Source organism: Chaetodon auriga, chromosome 5 (genome assembly GCF_051107435.1).
Source record: "Chaetodon auriga isolate fChaAug3 chromosome 5, fChaAug3.hap1, whole genome shotgun sequence".
Lineage (NCBI taxonomy): Eukaryota > Metazoa > Chordata > Actinopteri > Chaetodontiformes > Chaetodontidae > Chaetodon > Chaetodon auriga.
This window is the reverse complement of record NC_135078.1, coordinates 15,324,858-15,343,907: the sequence shown is the minus strand read 5'-3', so window position 1 is coordinate 15,343,907 and position 19,050 is coordinate 15,324,858. Positions and strand designations below refer to the sequence as shown.

At 42.0% G+C, this 19,050-nt stretch overlaps 1 protein-coding gene across 1 annotated transcript; it reads left to right on the top strand.

Annotated features, from left to right (window-relative positions):
• The first annotated feature begins 349 nt into the window (after window positions 1-349).
• Window positions 350-18,392, top strand: LOC143320972 (tricarboxylate transport protein B, mitochondrial). Its single transcript, XM_076731045.1, has 9 exons — window positions 350-696; window positions 9,699-9,806; window positions 10,796-10,895; window positions 14,592-14,730; window positions 15,074-15,158; window positions 15,327-15,431; window positions 15,561-15,676; window positions 15,812-15,885; window positions 16,228-18,392. The coding sequence occupies exons 1-9, from the start codon at window positions 585-587 to the stop codon at window positions 16,340-16,342; spliced, it is 954 nt and encodes a 317-aa protein (XP_076587160.1). The 5' UTR covers window positions 350-584; the 3' UTR covers window positions 16,343-18,392.
• The last annotated feature ends 658 nt before the right edge of the window (window positions 18,393-19,050 follow it).

Sequence of the window (19,050 nt, the reverse complement as noted above, 5' to 3'; positions counted from 1 at the left end):
TGTGTATTTTTTATTGTCCCTCGCGGAGCTGTATTCATATGGTAATGGACGCGCACGGAGGCTGCGCCCCGCCCTGCTGCTGTGGAACCAGAGTGGCCGGTCTCGTCTCACCCTGCCCCTCTCATCAGCACCCACAGTTTCACCCACCGCACCCTGTCACGCAACAGGCTCCGTGGTTCACTCTCATCGCGGAGAAACAGCCGCGCGGCAGCAGGACACGGACGCAACTATTTATCCGCCCCTCCTCGCTTCCGGTTTGCTTTGCTTTCTCTTACGCACTACTCGCGCGATACAACGTTGCCATGGTTACAAATAACAGATATTAGATTTAGAACATCCCAACTTCCTTGACAGTCCCGGTGTCCGCCCACTGTCAACAGAGACTCGCCGGAGTCTCCGGACGCATCTGAGATCACCTGCAGGAAAGCGCAGCAGACAGGAGCCGTTCATGTGTTGCGCGCGCCAGTCTACTTAAAAAAAAAAGAAAGAAAGAAAAAAAGAAATTGCAAGCTACCTACTGGAAGATAAACCTCATTAGACTTGAAGCTTTTTTTGTAGATTTTACTGTGCATTTTCCAGTAATTATGCAGGATAGAGGCACATTTATCAGCCCTTTTCTCAGACCGAGGTGTCTGGCGGCAGCGGCGCCGGCGGGGAAAGCGAAATTAACTCACCCGGGAAAAGCGATCCTGGCAGGTAAGTTCGTCAAGGTTTCTCACGCGGAAAAGGCAACACTTCAAGAAAATGGCACTGGTTATGCGAGTTACGCTGAAGTGCCAGTTGGATGAAAGAGTGTTGCACATGCATTTCATATTGTGTAATCTTGTTTGTTGTGTGCCGAGGGTGTGTAAATACTGGAAAGACAACCGCAGACCTTAAGAATAGAGCGAGGAGTTCAGGGGATTTGCGTGTTGCTGAAGAGGAAAGAAAGTCAATGAAGTTACTCAGAAAATAAACTGTACCCGTCAGGAGACTGCAAACAGAATTACCACACTCCAACCTCATAATTTCCTTTTCTTTGGTAGCATTTGTTGTGTTGTTTTTGTTTTGTTGCACAAACAGGGCGTTGCTCTCTCTAATGACACCTTTCACTTCATGATTTGGGGGTTGAAAGCTTCAAGTTAGTGGAGCTGCTCAGAGAAAGAATATGATTGCTGCAATATCTGCTTCTAAATATAGATAATGAGCTGGTAAAAAGAGGTGTTTTAACAGAATTACTACATTTTCCACCAACCTCAAACCATGCTGACCTGTGTGACCCCTGAAGCAGCTGTAAAAGAGAAATGTTGATGAGCTCCAGAAGAAGTCTCTGTCCTTCTGTCCTGACTAACAGTCCTGTCCTGTCAGATCTTACCTGCTGCACTGATGTGATTTTATCTCTCCAATCCGAAGATCACCTCTAGTGCACTTCGCATAATGACATTAGAGCGGATTGATGCATGCGGCACGTCTCCTGGGACAGCGTCTCAGATGTGAGGGTGTTGTGGTTTTGCTCAGCTGTCATGGATCAGTAGATGTTTGAACTCCTGAGCGCCACACAGACTTCTTCTGGGCAAAATCCATCTGCTGATGAAGATAATGTGACATTATCAGAAAGCTTGTGAACAGCTACTAAATGGCACTTGTGCTGAGATTATTCTCTCAGACTTAAATGTTATTCTGTCAGTGCTGCTCTTTTATACTTTGACAGCACCAGAAAATATGTATCCATAACTGACAGCTGTTTTAACCGCTGATCAGTCTGTTGATTTGGAATAACTGGTGAGGTTATGTTGATATATGCCTCTGTAAGTAAACAGAAACAAAATATTTTCTTAGATTAATCTGCCAAAAAAACCACAAAATTAATTATTATATATTGATCTGGATCAATCTTTGCACTGCTGTAACCAGCCAATGTGAGTAAAATGGTTCATCAATTATCAACATTCTAACCAATCAGTCAGCTGACAGCTCAGAACTTCTTCAGTCTTATTGTTTTAGCCATTTCTGTGATTCATCAGTTTATCCCCGCTGAGGTTCAGAAACCTCCTGCTGCTCTGCATCACCTAACCCCCCCCCCCGACCCCCCCGACCCCCTCGTGTGATGATGATCAGGGTGCAGCAGCTCCAGCTGATGAAGAGCCTCTCAGAGATGCTCCTGCATTAAGGCTCCATGCTGGTGTTTGGCAGCACTCTGTTGATTTCAGCTGTGTTGTCTGGCAACAGTGAATATTTTATCATTGTGAATGAATTCCTTTTGATTGAGGATTAAAAACAAACTAATGATTAGTTTAATTATTTTGCAGCTTGTTTTTTTCATTAATCAATGACTCATTTTAGTTAGAAAATACTAGAAATGCCTGCTTTAAGTTCCCAGAGCTCAAAGTGACATCTTCAATTTTTTTGTCCAACAGTTTAAAAAAATCCCAAATATTTATTGTCTTATCATATTGCAGAGGGAATCTTATTAGTGTTTACAACATTTATGTGTATTGAAGCTGATGTCAGCTGCTATAAATGATGGTTTATAGGTTTATATACATTACGTCACGCATCTCAATCCACATTTAGATTCAGGTTATTGACTTTAGTCCATGGTCACATGATGTGTGGTACAAGCTGTAAACCATAATAACAAAATAAATGCAACATAAATGACTTAAACAGAGGTAAATATTAGCATATTTACATATGACTTTTGGCTTACAGTATCTGGCTGTAATAACAACATTAATTTTAGCATCAGCAGGTCGCTTAAACAGTACTTTCCTTATTATTCAGTACGCTTGCATTCCTAAATTCTAACAAAATGTGGTACTCGTTTCCTGGATGGTTCACATTAGAGAGTTTTACAGCCCCTCTACATTCCTGTCCCACTCTTTTTATCTACCTGTGTTTGGAGATTTTGGTGTTTTTAAGCCTGAAGTCACCATTAGCCTGCATTTAGTGTTTTGTTTTAATCATGTTTTCATTAAATATCCTCTCTCCCTGTTTAAATTCAACAAACACATCACAATCTGACGCACTCATGGCTCGTTACGCACTTCCTTCTGTATGAATTGATCAGACAAGATTACAACAGTAGAGTTAGCGATTTTGTGGGAAGAGGAGAAAAAACCTGCTCCTGACTCATATCGTCCTGTCAGCCATTGAGAAATGGAAATGCAGCCGCGCTGAGACCTTCCCCTTCCCCTTCCCCCATCAGTCCCGTGCAGCCTGATTGACTGGATATGGCCCTGTGTGGCTCCCTCTTCCCCTCGCTGTGTCGTTTAGCTCGTCTCAAGCCTGTCTGTCCAGTTTTGCAGCAGCAGCACGATTGCTTCTTCTCTGTCGCAACCCTGTGCAGCCTCTGACTCCTCCTGGCTTCACTGTCAAGAAACCATTGATTTATCGCTGTCTATCAAAGGGACTGGAAATGAAAGTGTTCTGTCAGCGTGTGTACTTTGATGAAAGTACATGTTCAGAGCGTCGCTGGGATGACTCAGTGATGGATAAACTGTCACTTTGAGTCTGATCTGCTGTATCGCCCATCAGAAACCACAGCTGATAGTTTACATTGTCAGGATACAAATTACCCTCTCTCAGCTATGGCAGTTCACAAATCCAGCTGACACCTCTCCCAAAGTGTGACATGCTACCTCAGATTTGTGATATGGTTAGCAATATGTCAGTGTGGAGAGAGAGAGAGAGACACATTGCTGCCCCGAAGGCTCGAAGTAGACAAAGCAAGAACTAGAAGGTCAAAGCTTAATGCATTAGAGAGCTCACAGTGGTTGGCAAAGAGGACCAAAGCTTTAAGAGGTCTGCGAGCTCTTTCTGCTCCTATTGGTCAGATCAAGTCTTCTCTCAACAGCCACTGGTGATGACTGAAGTGGAGAGTTTTATCTGTGTGAGGCCTGAGGCAGAAAGAGTGGTCTAAATGGGTCTCTGGACCTGATCTGCAGGCTGCTGTCCATTCATACACTGCTGTGGCATTCATTTATAGCCCCTCTGAGCCGAGACTGTGAAGCAGAGGGATTGACAGAGAGACAAAGTTCCCTTTTTTCATCCTGATTTCATGATAGATTGGATTTTCCACTGAGGCAGGCTCATTTTTATGTCACTTTTCCTGCTCTCTTTTCCTCTCCTCCATCTCTCTCTTCAGCCTCAGGGCAGCCAGTTAGCTTTTCTGAGTGGTTGTCTCCTCTCAGGCTCAGAGGGCTCGTCAAACTGTGCGCTTACTCCCTGTTTCCACGCGTCACAGGTGACGCACACAGTCGCCTCCCCTCCACCGCTCTGCTGCTCGCAGACCCCGAGTATCGGGAGGCCAGATCATGAATCACAGTGCACTCCTCTGTCCGCCTCCCAGCCACCTCCACTGTAACAACGTGTCAGTTAGATGTTGTGCAGCCACGGAAACAGAAAATGTGCACTGGTTTTAATTCATTTCGCTACCGTGTAGAAATGAGCATGCAGAGAGAAAATCAGTCAGAGTGATCACGTAGTTGATATTAATTTTGTCAGTTAAGCGATCGTAACAGGGTAATTAATGTTCAAGTAATTAGCTTGTTGGCTTCAGAAACACTCTGATGTCTTAGACTTGAAAGATGTTTGCCCAACAGCAATCTGTTAAATGCCTTTAAAGCCTGTTTTCTGGCTGTATAGCTGCTTAATGTTACACTGGGTTCATCCTGCAAAGGTGCACAGTGGGTTTTTATAGCTTTTTCACTGAAAACAGCAGTGAGACTAACCAAAACAGCGAAGTTGCAGAACATAAAACCAAAACAATGAGTGGAAAGAAGCTAAAACACTCAGCGAGGCCAAGTGGATGTTTCACATACACATAATTTTGTGATGCATTGTAAATACAGAAATATTGATTGAAGCCAAATCTGAGTTTTTTATTATTTGTTTGGAGGGGTTTGAAATTTTGACAACATAGTTTGTGGATACACAGGTATCACAGGTTTATTGGTAACAGGTGATAGTATCATGATTGGGTAAGAAAGGGGCATCCTGGAAAGGCTCAGTCGTTCGCAAGCGGTGATGGAGTGAGGGTGAACACATGATTGTATAAAAGATATTACTGCATAAGCTCAGGAACTGTCGGCAAACACAGTTTGTTTGCATTCTGTTTTTAATGTTTTACACAGCATCCCAACTTTTTGTGAATCTTAAATGTCAGAGCTTCCTTGAATGCACCAAACCTGAAATGCAAATTCAAACGCTCATAACTGCATGAACATGGTATAATGTAACAAAGCGAACTGAATATGCACTCTGTTGGGTTACAAGCTCATTTCAAACCTCTGCAAGTTGATTTTGACACTGTAGTAAAATAAACTCAAAGCAGTGGCTATAATCAATCAACAAATAATGTAAGTAATGTGAATTTAAAGCATGTTAACCCAGTGGTGTCATCCTTCATGCGTAAAGAGCCTGACATCCTCGTCTGTAACTGTACACACTGTCAAAACAACCTGTGCGTAGTTGTCCTATTCATGTAAATCAGTGTACAGTCTGCGTGCTGCGGGGTTCTAAGCAGTTCTCACAGTTCCCATTTAAAATTAATTAACATCCCTTCCTGTAATTAAGCATCAGTGTAGCGTTAGGGAGTGTTGCTCAGGACAGAGGAAGCCTAAAAGGCCAGACGTCAGATGAATAATTCTTTTCATGTTTTGCGTGAGGCAAACAGAAATATTACAGCTCTATTAATAGGACACCACATGTTTGAAGTGCATCAGTCCTCTGGCTACGTTCTCCGTTTGGACTGGAGATGTGGACATAATCTCCCTCAGACTCCAGAGAATTTAAATTGAGAGATAATCATCAAAATAAGGAACATCTGGATGAATAATAGATAGATTTTGCTGCAAAACTGCATATTAATTTGCTATCCCATGGATGTACACACACAAGGACAAACACACATTGTTGACTGTTTTGGATGAGTTTTATTGTCTGAACTGAAATTTCTCAAAAATTGAATCAACAAAAAAGAATCCTAATTTTAGGTTTTACTGCGTCTTTAAAAAATGAAGCAGCAGGCTCAAAAATGTAAAGAAAAAAAGTATATTTTGAAGGAAATGGAGCTTCAGATATGTTTAGAACCTGCCATGTTCAGACACCTTGCTAGATTGTCAGTTCTTAATCAGAAAAAAGGAAGTTTCTTAGTGGACCAGATGTGCTGGATGCTCATTAGAGTCACCGAAGCAGCTAGGAAGCAGGTTCGCTGTTCCTCCCTGTCAGCTGGCTGTCTGCCTGCTCACCTGGCTTCCTCTGTGCCGCTCTGTACTGCAAAAAAGTGACTGTGACTTTGTTTCTTTGCAGGTTACATTCATTCGTGAGTATGTGTGTGAATGTGCACAATCTATCTCCAGCTTGTGAGGATTTGGTGCTTTTCTTTGTTTTATCTGATAGTAAACTGAATATTTGTAAGTTTGGGACTGAAGCCAAGATGACAGTGTTGGTCTGTTGTTCAGCGCCGGGACAGACTGAAATGTCTCAACGACTTCATGGACATTCATGGTGCACAGAGGATAGTTTTGCTCACTCTGATCCCTTTGTTTTTAAGTGAAATGTTTGATGAATTGCCATGAAAGTTGGTAAAAATATCCATGGTGCCCAGAGGATGAATCCTAATGACTTTGGTCATCCTCTGATTTTTCATCTAGCACAACCAGCAGGTTCTGTTTGAACATGACAGCACTCCCATTCACAAAGCTGGTCCATAAAGCAATAGTTTTCCAAGTTTGGTTTGGAAAGACTTGATTAGCTTTGGGATAAATCTGAACGCTGACTGTGAGCTGGGCCTTATCTCCCAACATCAGTGGCTGACCTCGCTAACGCTCAGGTGGTTAAATGGGAACAAATCCATTCTTGTGGAAAGCCTTTCTAAAAGATGGAGGCTGTTATAGCGACATATTAATGCCTCTGGTTCTGGAATCAGATGTTCAACATCACATATAGGCGTCATTTACGTGTGTCCGATTACTTTTGGCTCATGCTGGCCCCCAAGCTGTGAAGTCTGAATGCTGTTGATTATATGAATTTACCTTTTCTGTGCACCATGCTACCTTTAAACAGTTTGCAGTCTGCATCAGATTTTTTAAACTGCTGGTAGATTGTGGAAATTTCAAGTCTCTAAGAGTCTAAAGAAGCAGATTTGTATCAGGCACTACCTGTTTTTTACCGCCTCTGTTTTTGTGTAATAGTAAGTGTCAAAGATCTGTGTGGATGCATTGATTTTATGACATTGTGGAGAGGAGCAGTCCAAGAGTGAGGAGAGAGGAAGGAAGGCACCGCTGAGAGAGAAAAATTAACAACAGGAGAGGAGAGCGAGCCTGTGAAGATAAAGATTAATGGCCATTTTGCTCATGTAACCCACGTTTGACAGCAGCAGTACACTGGAGTCATTTAAGGTGTCATCTTTAAATGTGTGTGAGTAAAATATGTGTGTGTGTTTTGGATGCCGGCTGCGAAATGGAGGAGAAGACAAACAAACTGCTTCTCCTCCACAGGCGCTGTGTGTTTGATGGAGACTGATCATGTGTGCTGTGCGTGTGTTGCTTGGTTTTCACGTGCTGTCTTGGCTGAAAACGGATGAATGAAGTTTATTGTTTCTTCCTGCCCAAGACACACTGACCCACTGATCCCAGATCAGGACGGCTGGAATGGAGCGTTGTAAAACTCATGTGATTTCTGTCTCAGCTGGCGAACAATTACTTAACACTAAACCAGGATTAGAAGAATTACAACTTATTTTACGTACGCATACACACGCACACACACACGGTGGTGGTTAAAATGTGTGTGTGTGGGTGTGTGTGTGTACCCGTGATCACATGGAGGTCATGACTCAGCTCAGCACCGCACACAGTTTTTATGAATTGCGCTGATTAGGTGAATCCAGGTATGTCATTGACGGATAATATGCATTTGATTATTATTGTGTCATGTCATCACAGCATAAATACTGAAAACCACAAGGTACAAATTCAACATCATGCACATCACACTGAGTAAGATAAATGGCTGCATAATGTTCAGGTAGGCCAAAATAAAATGCAGTAATTTTCAGAAGAAACACATTTTCAGGTATTTAAAATCTCATTTTTGTGACAAATTTTGGGGTAGATTTTAACTTATCCTTAATTTTATATGTCAAAGATGAGAATCCATTCAGGAGAGACTGAATGAATGTGTTGGGTAAGTGCACAGCTTTAAGTAAAAGCTATTTTCCTGTATTGATTTCCCTTATTAAATCAGCCGCACTTGCAGAGGAGGAGATGGAGATAAAGAGAAGCAGATGAGTCAGACGCTTTTGAGGGTATTTAGTTGAAGTTGCAATGTCATCTACTTGTAGTCCTTAAATGTGTGTCCTGGGTTAAATGTAGGTTTTTATCTTTAATGGAGGCTCTGCGTCCAGGTGCCACAGTGATAAAGGTTTTGGGAGCAGCGACATGTGAGCTGAGCCAAATGACACGTAAGCATGTTTACTGGTGAAACACTGCTTCACTGAGATGTGAGAGTCAAAATCCAAAAAACACACCAGTACTAACAGATAGTTGCATATTCAACCTTTTTTCTCAGTAAAGCATGAAGTGAAATTCTGCCTCAGTACATTTTCCTTTATGTCAAGAATTTTCTAGATTTGAGTCACTATCTTAAAACAAGAAACAGGGGTTTTAAAATGGACATTTTTTACATTCTAGGTTGGGAAGTACCAACATCTGATCACAGCTGGTAATTTCCTGTTGAAACCACTTGTCTCTGATCCAGATTTGGACTGCCTTTTCAGCTTCTCACTTCCCAATCTTTGATTTGTTGTGGTCTTGTGGTGAAATGCTTTCCTGACTTGGCACAAATACACATCATGTACAGTAATCTGTTCCTCGTGATTAACCACAGAAATCATTGTAATTTCCTCTGTTAGTCGGGGGCATGTGTGCATGTGTAACTGCATCATGTGTGCCTCGCTTGCACAGTGTGCTTGTGTTCATCTGTGTCATTGAGTTAATGGAGGGTCTTGGCCTGAGTAATGGAGCCCCTCCCTGCAGGCTTAGCGGATAATTTAATTAATGTCAGCCCTCTCTCCATCCTCCCTCCTCTCCTCGTGACTCATCTGCGTTGTGCATTAGCCTCCCTTTTGGACACTTGTCCCCATCTACTCCGCTCACCGACTGTGGCGGGTTTCAGGCTGAAGCCTCGAGCGGTCACTCACACATTCATTTATTCACTTCATTACTGTCTTTCTCTCATAATGTACGTATATTGTCTTCTCTGCAATCACACACTAAACATATGGTGCAGAATATGTGAGTGGCAGCACGCCCGTCTCACACTGCCTCCCCTTGTGTTGACTTTCTGTTCCTCAAACAGCACAGTCTCTGTGTAGTTTAGCTGTAGCAGAGCAGCTGATTTATCTTCGTCCGGCTCGTTACTCTTCCTCCCTCGGCAGCAGTGCTTTTAATGTTTATGGAGGGAAAGCCATTTGCGGAGTCACTGTAACGATCCATGACGTAATGAGACCTCCTTGCAATTCATACCATCGACAGGGCACTGAATCAGGCTTGGTTAAGCTGCAGCTAGTCAGATATGATATGCTCAGTTTAGGCAAAACTTTTAATTTTTCTTCCTCTGCGCTCACTTTTTTGATTGTTTCAAGGTACATTTCTGCCTCTTGTTTAGATGCTTTATATTAATAAATGTCTGCGCTGGTTTTCTTTGTTTTTTAGGTGGAATTGCAGGTGGCATAGAGATCTGCATCACCTTCCCCACGGAGTATGTCAAGACCCAGTTACAACTGGATGAGAAGGCCAACCCACCCAAATACAGAGGGATAGGTATGAGATTTTAACATTCAGCAGCGGACCTTCAGCTTTAGACCAACACGTTCAGAGTGAATACACATATTCAAATATTAATACCAGCCAATGACTTAGTTAAAGCTAATTAGCTTAGCACAAAGACTGGCAACAGAGGGAAACAGCTAGCTGGCTGTGTTTAAAGATGACTCTAAAGCTCACTAATTAACACATCATATCTCATTTGTTTAATCTGTGCAAAAAACAAAATTGTACAAACAACATGTTATGGTGTTGTACCTAATCATTTTTTTACCGACCTAACAACCTACCAACCTACCTACCAACTAGCCAGCCAGCCAACCTGCCATTCATGTATTCTGTTCTTCATCCCGTCTTGCTGCCTCTCTCAGGAGCTCATTATCTAATTACCCATCATCCCCAGGTACATTAGGGATTCTGGCAAGCTGTCACTTTGCTTGTTTATATGACTTAGAACAGACCACTGCACACATGCACACTCACCATCCATGCATTCCAGCATACACACACATGCCGAGGATGTGTCAATGTTGGCTGGAGCTCTGAGGATCGGAGACCGTGCTAATGAGCGCTCCAGACAGCTGTTGCTTTTTCAGCTCAGTTGTGCATTTGGCGAGGTAGCAGAACATGGATTACTGGATTGATGCCTCCAAGAGCAAGAAGCAAGTTCAAAGGAAAATGTTTTAAAGTTTGTCAGAAATCAGCCAATTTGTTCCATTTCCCTTTGTGAAACTGATGAATCAAAAGTGAAGGACAGATGTTTTTGGTGTGTTGTTTGTCAGGGCCACTACGAAATGACACAGGGCAAATAAATAAATATATAAAAAACACATTTGCACTACATTGATTATGCTATTGGAAAGACTGACCAGTTGCTACTCTGGTGGGTTTTGATGCTCTCAAAAGGATCTGTGCATTCAAATGTCAAAACACATATTTCTACTGCTCTCTCGTGCGGTAAAACACAACCTCTAATCTGCCTCCAGGTGACTGTGTGAAACAGACGGTTCAGGGTCACGGTGTAAAAGGACTGTACAGAGGACTGAGCTCACTGCTGTACGGATCCATACCCAAATCTGCTGCCAGGTGAGTAAAATAATAGTATAATATAATGATAAATAGACGTACAAGACTGATTTTTTTATATCTTATCTTTATATCGTAATAAATATAAAAAGGAGAGTGTGCACTTTATTTTTTACATGTGCAGTAAAGGCTGGAATAAAACACACTCTTCTAGCTAAGCCGTCGTGATCTTCTACCTGGAACTACTAACTCACACACTCCAATTATTCTAGTCCATTACCCACAATGCACGGCATAAATGCCACACTCGCCTTCACTATAATTATGTTATTCTTTCACAGCAATGACATTTATCAACCGACAAGACTGTAGCATGCGCGCGCGCACACACACACACACACACACACACACACACACACACACACTCAGATGCTTTTATTCTTCACAGTTTTCTCTCTTCTGTGTTTCATTATTTCCTTCCTTCCTTCCCTCTCTCTCTTTCTTTATTTATGTGTGTGTGTGCGTGTGTGTGTGTGTGCATGTGCTGGAGGGTAGAGCCTGTCTGTGCGATGGAGAGACAGGCCCAGCCAGGCGAAGCAAAGATGCCACTCAAACTCAGGCAGGGTCTCAATAGGGGTACAGAGAGGGAGACTTGTGTTGGTACTCTGTCAATGGGTGTGTGGATGTTTATGTACAGTGTTTGTGTGTGTGTGTGTGTGTGTGTGTGTGTGTGTGTGTGTGTGTGTGTGTGTGTGTGTTTATGAATGTGTCAGTCAGCCTTCAGCACCCCTTCCAGAGGGAGTCATTATTCTCACAGGAAATCTGGCAACAGAGGTTTAGGTCCTCTGTCTGCTCTTGTCATCTGACTGTATTGTATATAAAATTTCACATAAGTGCATTATACATTATATATAGAAATATAACCTGCTGTGTGCAAGTTAATACACTTTGATTGAATTATTTAACATCTTTGGGTTATGAGCTGCTTGAATACTTTCAAAAGGGCTGAAGAGGTGAGATTATTCAGTAATTAATGATGAAAAGCAAAGGTCAGAGGCAAGTTTGAAGATAGTATACATAATTTTTCTGTTTTTCTGTCTTGTTCATCGTCTCATGAATCCTCAGATTTATCTTGTGGTGATTGGGGGGGTATCGATCCTTAGCTTTTCTTTTTTTTTTTGCCTTTTCTGGTTTAGGCAATGCAGCAAAAAATGAAAAGGTGAATGAAAAAATTAAACATGATGGAGAAATTGAAAGTCGTTGAGATGGGAACAGTTAGGTTTGATTTATGGACGATGTCTTGGCACTTTTCCACTGACCACCGCTTCTCCTGAGTCGTTTATTCGATCGGTTCTTTTTTTAACTTCCTTTATCTTCCCTCCCCTCCCCCTTCCTATTACTCCTTTACCTCCTCGGCCCTCTTTCTCCCCATCCCATTAACTGATTGCCTGGGCACCATCATGCACCACGCACTCTGCTGGAGGGATGTCAGGGAGGCATGAGAGGGACAGACAAGAGAGCCTTTGACCTTCTCCTCCCCTTAACCCTTCATCCATATTTACATCCCTCTCTCTTGTCTGCCCAGCCTCCTTTCTTTCTTTCCTCTTCCGTCTATTCTCTCTCCTTCACATCCTCTTCTTGCCAGCACAACTGACCTTGTAGAAAGACCCTCTAATGACGATTGGGCAGCACTCTGCTGTCCAGAATGACTCTCTGACTGTGGATGTCAGCCAAAACACGATGTGTCATATTCTAACTGTGAAGTTTAGTCCACTTGTTAAATGGGTAGGGGAGGATTTGGAGAGTAAATTGGCGTCGGAACAGGCCTGACGGTGCCATATTTCTCTCCAGCAGCTTTTAATGAATAGCGTTTGTTTCACAAGGTTAGTTATTAAGTGCACTACCATCTCTGTGCAGTCTGAGCGAGCTGCAGGGAGGTGCACGTTTTCATTTTTCACTCTCTCCAAAGCTAAAAAGCTGTTTGTAGTCAGCAAGTGGTGTGCATAAAGAGAGACGAATGGATTTATTTTTACATGTGGTTTGTTCCTGCTTGACTGTGGGAGTCAGTTAATTGTGTGGAGCCCGTCTTTCGAAACAAACTGAATTTGTGAGACAAGTCTGCGAGTGAGACAGAGGAGCAGATGTGGAAGGTTAATGAGCAGAGGAAAATCTTTGCCATGGAAAGGCAGATGGAGGAGAGAGCTAAAATCGCATGAGCCGGGTATGAAATGGGGATTCTGTCAGACGGCAGGTAAACGGTTCAAGCAGACTGAGAAGAGACAGAGAGGAAAACAAGGCATTCATCAAGACCACGTGTCTGTCCTCCCCCGCCCCTTTGCTAAATGTACCGGGCAGCGTCCTGCCTTCACCACAATTCAATTCCATCTATAAATAACCTTTCTTGTAAAGGACTCGCTGGCACAACATTTTCTCATTGCGGGGACACATAAACCAAACACACACACACACACACACACACACACACACACACACACACACACACACTCTGGGCTGGCTTCTGTGGCAGCTGTTGCTGGTCACTTGATGGTTACTGGAGTTTATTGGTGCATCACAATAAAGTAAAAGCCCTGAGCACATTCTGCACTTTCAGCAGTTTGTCTCCACTAAAAATCTGAGTTGGACAGAAGTTTCTTGCCTTGAGGTGCATCCGTGGTTCTGCTTTTATTTGTGCTCAGGGAGCCGCGGAGTGAAAAGGTCCTCGTCTACGACCAGACTTCTGCTGATGAGAGGCAGCATAATTATCTTTGTGATATGAGGAATCTCATTATCTGTGACTACACTACTGTCATCTATTTGTCATTTTACTCATTTGCTTTTGGCCTTTTACTAAAGCATTTTTATTAAACTAAACATGAAATTGAAAATGATCCTCTGTAATTAAAGCTGCGTTAATTAAATTGTAGATACTGGTGGTAACAGCAAATCCAGTTTAATACTACAGGCCACAGAATTCTGGGAGCATAAAAACAAATAATTGTAATTTTAACAAAAAAGGTCAGGCAGTAATTCTCCATCATCTTTATTATGTTGTACAGGGTATGATTCAGCAAACAGCAGGGCACTGTGACACTGGAAAGACTTTGTTACTGTGCTGAGGTGTTGGAGGTGTGCAGCCTGTTGCCTGCAGCTCTTCGTCTGTCAGCTGCTCCTGCTCGTTCCATTAGTCCCTGCAAATATTTCAAACTCGTCCGCTGTCAAAATATGTCGACAATGACCCTTGTCTGGCTGAGTAGATGCATTTTTGATGAACAATAGTCGTCAGTGCAAAGCTCACAGTGACTATTTTCATAATAGCATAAAAGCAGTTAAATGCTTTTAATGTGACGCTGCAGTAGCAGGAAACATTTTAAAATGTTGAGGGCAAATGTAAAAATCAAGCAGTACTTTCATCAGTGGGCCATAAGCTCAGTCACCATTGTGTTTCATCCTTCGGCGACAGATATTGACTTAACAGATAGCGACTTAACAGATAGTGACTTGACTTTGAGATTATAACTTCAATTCATTACTTTAATTTTGACCTCAAGGGAGGGAAATATTGGTCGAACAGGAGCAAAGGCACAACCACAAAAGAACCTTATACCTTACAGCCTCCAGTGATAAAAAAAGATATTCTCTTACTAAACTATGTGTAAGGTGTGTTTTTATAGTTTTTTCTATAGTTAATGTAAATTAATAAATGTAATAGTGGAGCGCTGTGTTGTAATTCCCTGCTGGCTCTGTTCTGCTCCACAGGTTTGGGGTGTTTGAGTTCCTCAGCAACCGTGCGAAGGATGAGTCCGGTCGACTGGACAGCACCAGAGGCCTGCTGTGCGGGCTCGGAGCCGGAGTGATGGAGGCTGTTTTGGTGGTCTGTCCCATGGAAACTGTTAAGGTATGTTATTAAACTGATCTGTGGTCACATTTATGATTTGACTAGTTTGTTACTTTTTAGTGTCATGCACACTAGATGTGCAGGAAGCTTGAATATAAGGACATTCATAACCACCAAAACAAAGGAAAAATGAAGCGCTCTTCTCATCTAATTACATCTTCAGTAAAATACTTCGATATTGTGTCTCTAGACATTCATTGAGCTCTGTGTCATTTGGAAATGTCATTCAAAGAAGGCCAGACTAAACATTTGTGCAGATTTCACCACCTTGTATGTCGCTCTTCTCTGTAATAACAAAGCAACACTTTCAGCTTTTTAATGTTCCTTTTTTTAATCTCCCAAGGTTAAATTCATTCATGATCAGACTTCAGCCAATCCCAAGTACAAAGGCTTCTTCCACGGAGTCCGAGAGATCATCAAGGCAGAAGGTAAAGACCAGCTTCAGTGCATGTGATTCACCTGACATCTACTGGTCAGGCAGGGTAGTGCAGCTGAAAACATTGCGTTAATTAAAAAGCCTGACATCCAGACATGGTGTTTTAAACTAAATGTAAGAGGAGCAAAATAAATTTTACCCACTTTTCTTTCCATTCCAGGATTGAGAGGGACATACCAGGGCCTCACCGCCACGGTCCTGAAACAAGGCTCCAACCAAGCTATTCGATTCTTTGTGATGACCTCTCTCAAGAACTGGTACAAAGGTCAGTGTGCGTAAGGATGTATGTTTGTTTGTATAGTGTTCATATATAGTTCAGTTGTTCAGAGCCAGGACTAAATGTGCATTCATACATTTGCTGTTACTGACTCCTCTGTCGTGGCCACGTCACCAGGTGATAACCCCAATAAAGCTATCAATCCCTTGGTGACTGGAGTCTTTGGAGCCATAGCTGGAGCAGCCAGTGTCTTTGGAAACACCCCCCTAGATGTCATCAAGACAAGGATGCAGGTACCCACAGTAAAATGATGGCCATTACAAAGTGCAGTTTTTTTTCGAAGTGATGTTTTAATCCAAACTCGTCAAGTTGTCGCCACCTACTGACGCTGACTAGAAATAACAACGTTTTCTGCTTTCTTTCCAAAGGGTTTGGAAGCACATAAATATAAAAACACATTGGACTGCGCTTTAAAGATCATGAGATATGAGGGCTTGGCAGCGTGAGTACACTTCCTCTTTGTTTCAGTGTAGCTTTGGTTTAACGTGTCAGTTTCACGGCAGGCTTTTGTCCCCTTTTATCACAGCAAGCATCAACGGCTTTGCCAGCTAACACTGGAAACACCTGTGGGCTCTAGTTCAACCCTACTGTTGAACATATAGCATAATACATTACGTCTACAAATATTGAAGATTTGGCCAAAATGTTTTATAATTTTGTGTTTATTTAATGTTTTATGTTTTTTCGGAATACATTCAATAGGATTAAAAAAAACTACATTTATGAACCTTTTACTAATCATTGATATTTTATATCCCCCCTCCCCCCTTGTCTCCGTCTGTAGTTTCTATAAAGGGACAGTTCCTCGGCTGGGCCGTGTGTGTCTGGATGTGGCCATTGTTTTCATCATCTATGAGGAGGTGGTGAAGGTGCTGAACGTGGTCTGGAAGACGGACTGAGCTGCCGGATGTACAGGGCGGGCAGCAGCTTCCTGCGTCCCAGGCATCAGACACAGATCCGAGTTTGGTAGACCTCCTCTGTATCCTAAAACCAGCCGCTGAGGGGGTGAGACAGAGAGCTGAACTCAGATCAGTGTCATTTGCTAACCAGGAAGTTAAAGAGCTCATAGATGGGGACTGCAGAGCATAAGTAAAACTTGAATAGAGGCCCAGTGTCATCCACATCTGGGCAGCTGGAGTGTATTCAGAGCTTCAGAGCAAGACACCGACAAGACCAAGGCTCAGTTTCACAGAGTGGGATTATAAAGTGAACCAAATAATTGTAAAAACAAAAAAAGAGGGTGCGTTGCGCCAGAGATGCATCATCGTTTTCTAAATGTGACCCAAAACCTGAATATTAGGGTCAACAACAACTGCTTATAAACAGATATTGCAGAGACTTCATCTTTTTTCATGTTATCTGGTTCACTTTCTGTGTAAACCTGCTTTGTAAAAGACCCTCCTTCAGTGAAGAACATAATTTCTAGTCATTCACAGCTGTTTTACTAATGTTTACTGTGAGTATGCAGGTGTCATACTGGATTTTCTTCAGTGAGTGTTGCTCTCTGTCTCCTCTTGTGCCTAATATGGTTTTAAATCCAGAGGAGCCAGACTGCAGCTGGTTGCAGTTTACAGTCACATAAACTGCAGCAACATCCATAACTAGGCCTTTGAAAGAATGGTTTTACATTTATAGTGTGACAATTATTTTTATACGGTGTAATTTAGTTCATTACCAGCATTATATTTTTTTCTGTCAAGTAAGATGTATTTTATTCTTGTGCCAAATGCCAGACCTGTTATACTATGAAGGTGTGTTCAGAGTAAGAACATGCAGAAGTAGCTTAATGATCTTAACAAGAGAAGAGCAAATATCATGACTTATATTGTGACTCTATAAATGTATTTATTGAAAGTTGAATGTTGAATATGTAGTTGGTTTAGAGGCTGTTTGCCATTAACTTGTGCCACTTGTGTCAAGTTTTTTTTTTTTTTTTTTATCTGTAATCTGGTCTGGGTGTAAAGATGTTTTTCATATGTTAGGAAAATATTTTATTGCTGTATTTCACTGTGAGTCTAACTGACCCAGCGACACTGAGTCATGCAGACAAAGTAACCTCAGACCTCTTTTACCCCTTCACTGGAAGCACTCCTGTTCATCAGGTCATATCCTAACACCGGGCTCCTACCACTGGATGGTCATTTGTCTTCTGTTTACTTTATAAGCAGTTTACAGTCTCCCCACACAAGGGGTTTCCAACCTGAGGGTCAGGACCCCTCCAGAGGTCACAAGATAAATGTTAGGGTTTGTGCGGTCATTAAATGGAGAGGAAAGAAGAAATATATTCTTCTGCTTTAAATGTTTCTGTTCAGTTTTTCAGGAAATCACTCTTGGGCTGACATATTAACATGTGAAGGGGGGTCACATGTTAACACGGCTTCATTTACTGTGAAGGGATTATCCAACGAAAGTCAACGAGAATCACAGTCTGTTCAAATCCTTTTCCAGCACCATGTGTCATTCAGGCTTTGTTGTTACTCCTCACTCATGTGCCTTTTACTGCTGAGTTTGTTGGTACTTGAGAAACATCCTCATCTGTTATCAGCCTATTAAACTCTTTAATCACCTTACCGGCAATTTGAGAATCCTGTGGTCCAGTCATATTGTTTTTATAATAAGATGACATGACAAGAACTTCTTGTCCTACAACGGGTATGTAATTCTGATAAAGCAGATACAGGATCATAGGTCGTATTTATGAAATAAAGTTCAGATTTTTTTTTTTCTGTTTGTCTAAAAAAAAGAAAAAGTCCCTACTGCCAAATAGCCAAGAGAAAATGTTATTGTCAAAGTAAATCAATGTATTCCAAAGCTTTGTGTGTAGGATCTTTATGATGAAGCTTGTGCAATAAACACTGTGCCCTCCTTTTGTCTGTGCTTAATGTTACCTCCGTTGTTGTCGGGGGGGTTTCAAAACTCATTAAATCAAGCATCTGAAAACTTGAAAGCATGCAGACTGGTTGTTTTTTTTATCCTCCCTCTCTCGTTCATCTGTTGTCCTGCCCTTTTGGTTACAGCAGATCACGTTGGGACAAACCATGGGGGGCAGGTAGGGGAGGAATCGAACAGGGAACTCATTGTTCCACTTTTGGCTGATGCTCATGTAGAGTGATTCAACTATCCATCTCTCTCTCTCTCTCTCTCTCTCTCTCTCTCTCACACACACACACACACACACACACACACACACACACACACACACACACACTTCAAATCCCCGGTGCCCCAGTGTTTGTCGTGAGAAGGAATGCAGAGCTCTATGCAGAAGATGGGAGTGAGGACAGCATGTGGTGGACATTTTGGCCTGGATGAGGAAGTACACTGAAACACTATGTGTCCGTGGTGGAAGAAACACGCTGATCTTTTACTCAAGTAAAAGTAGTAATACCACAGTATAGAAATAGTAACAGAGGCATTCAAAGCATACAAAAGAATTACCATCAAATCTACTTAAATACAAAAAGTAACAGTACTCAATATGGAGAATGGCCCATTTCAGAATAATTTATATACTATCAACCATCATAATTGATGCTGATGCAGTATTGTAAGTATCACATATTTTGCAGCTAAAGAAGGGATTAATCTTAACTACTTTATATACTGC

Coding starts and splice junctions, on each gene's coding strand:
- LOC143320972 (XM_076731045.1), top strand. CDS start 585: ATGCAGGATAGAGGCACATTTATCAGCCCTTTTCTCAGACCGAGGTGT. Junction 15,159..15,326: donor AGAGATCATCAAGGCAGAAG/GTAAAGACCAGC, acceptor TTTCCATTCCAG/GATTGAGAGGGACATACCAG. Junction 15,677..15,811: donor TCATCAAGACAAGGATGCAG/GTACCCACAGTA, acceptor TTCTTTCCAAAG/GGTTTGGAAGCACATAAATA.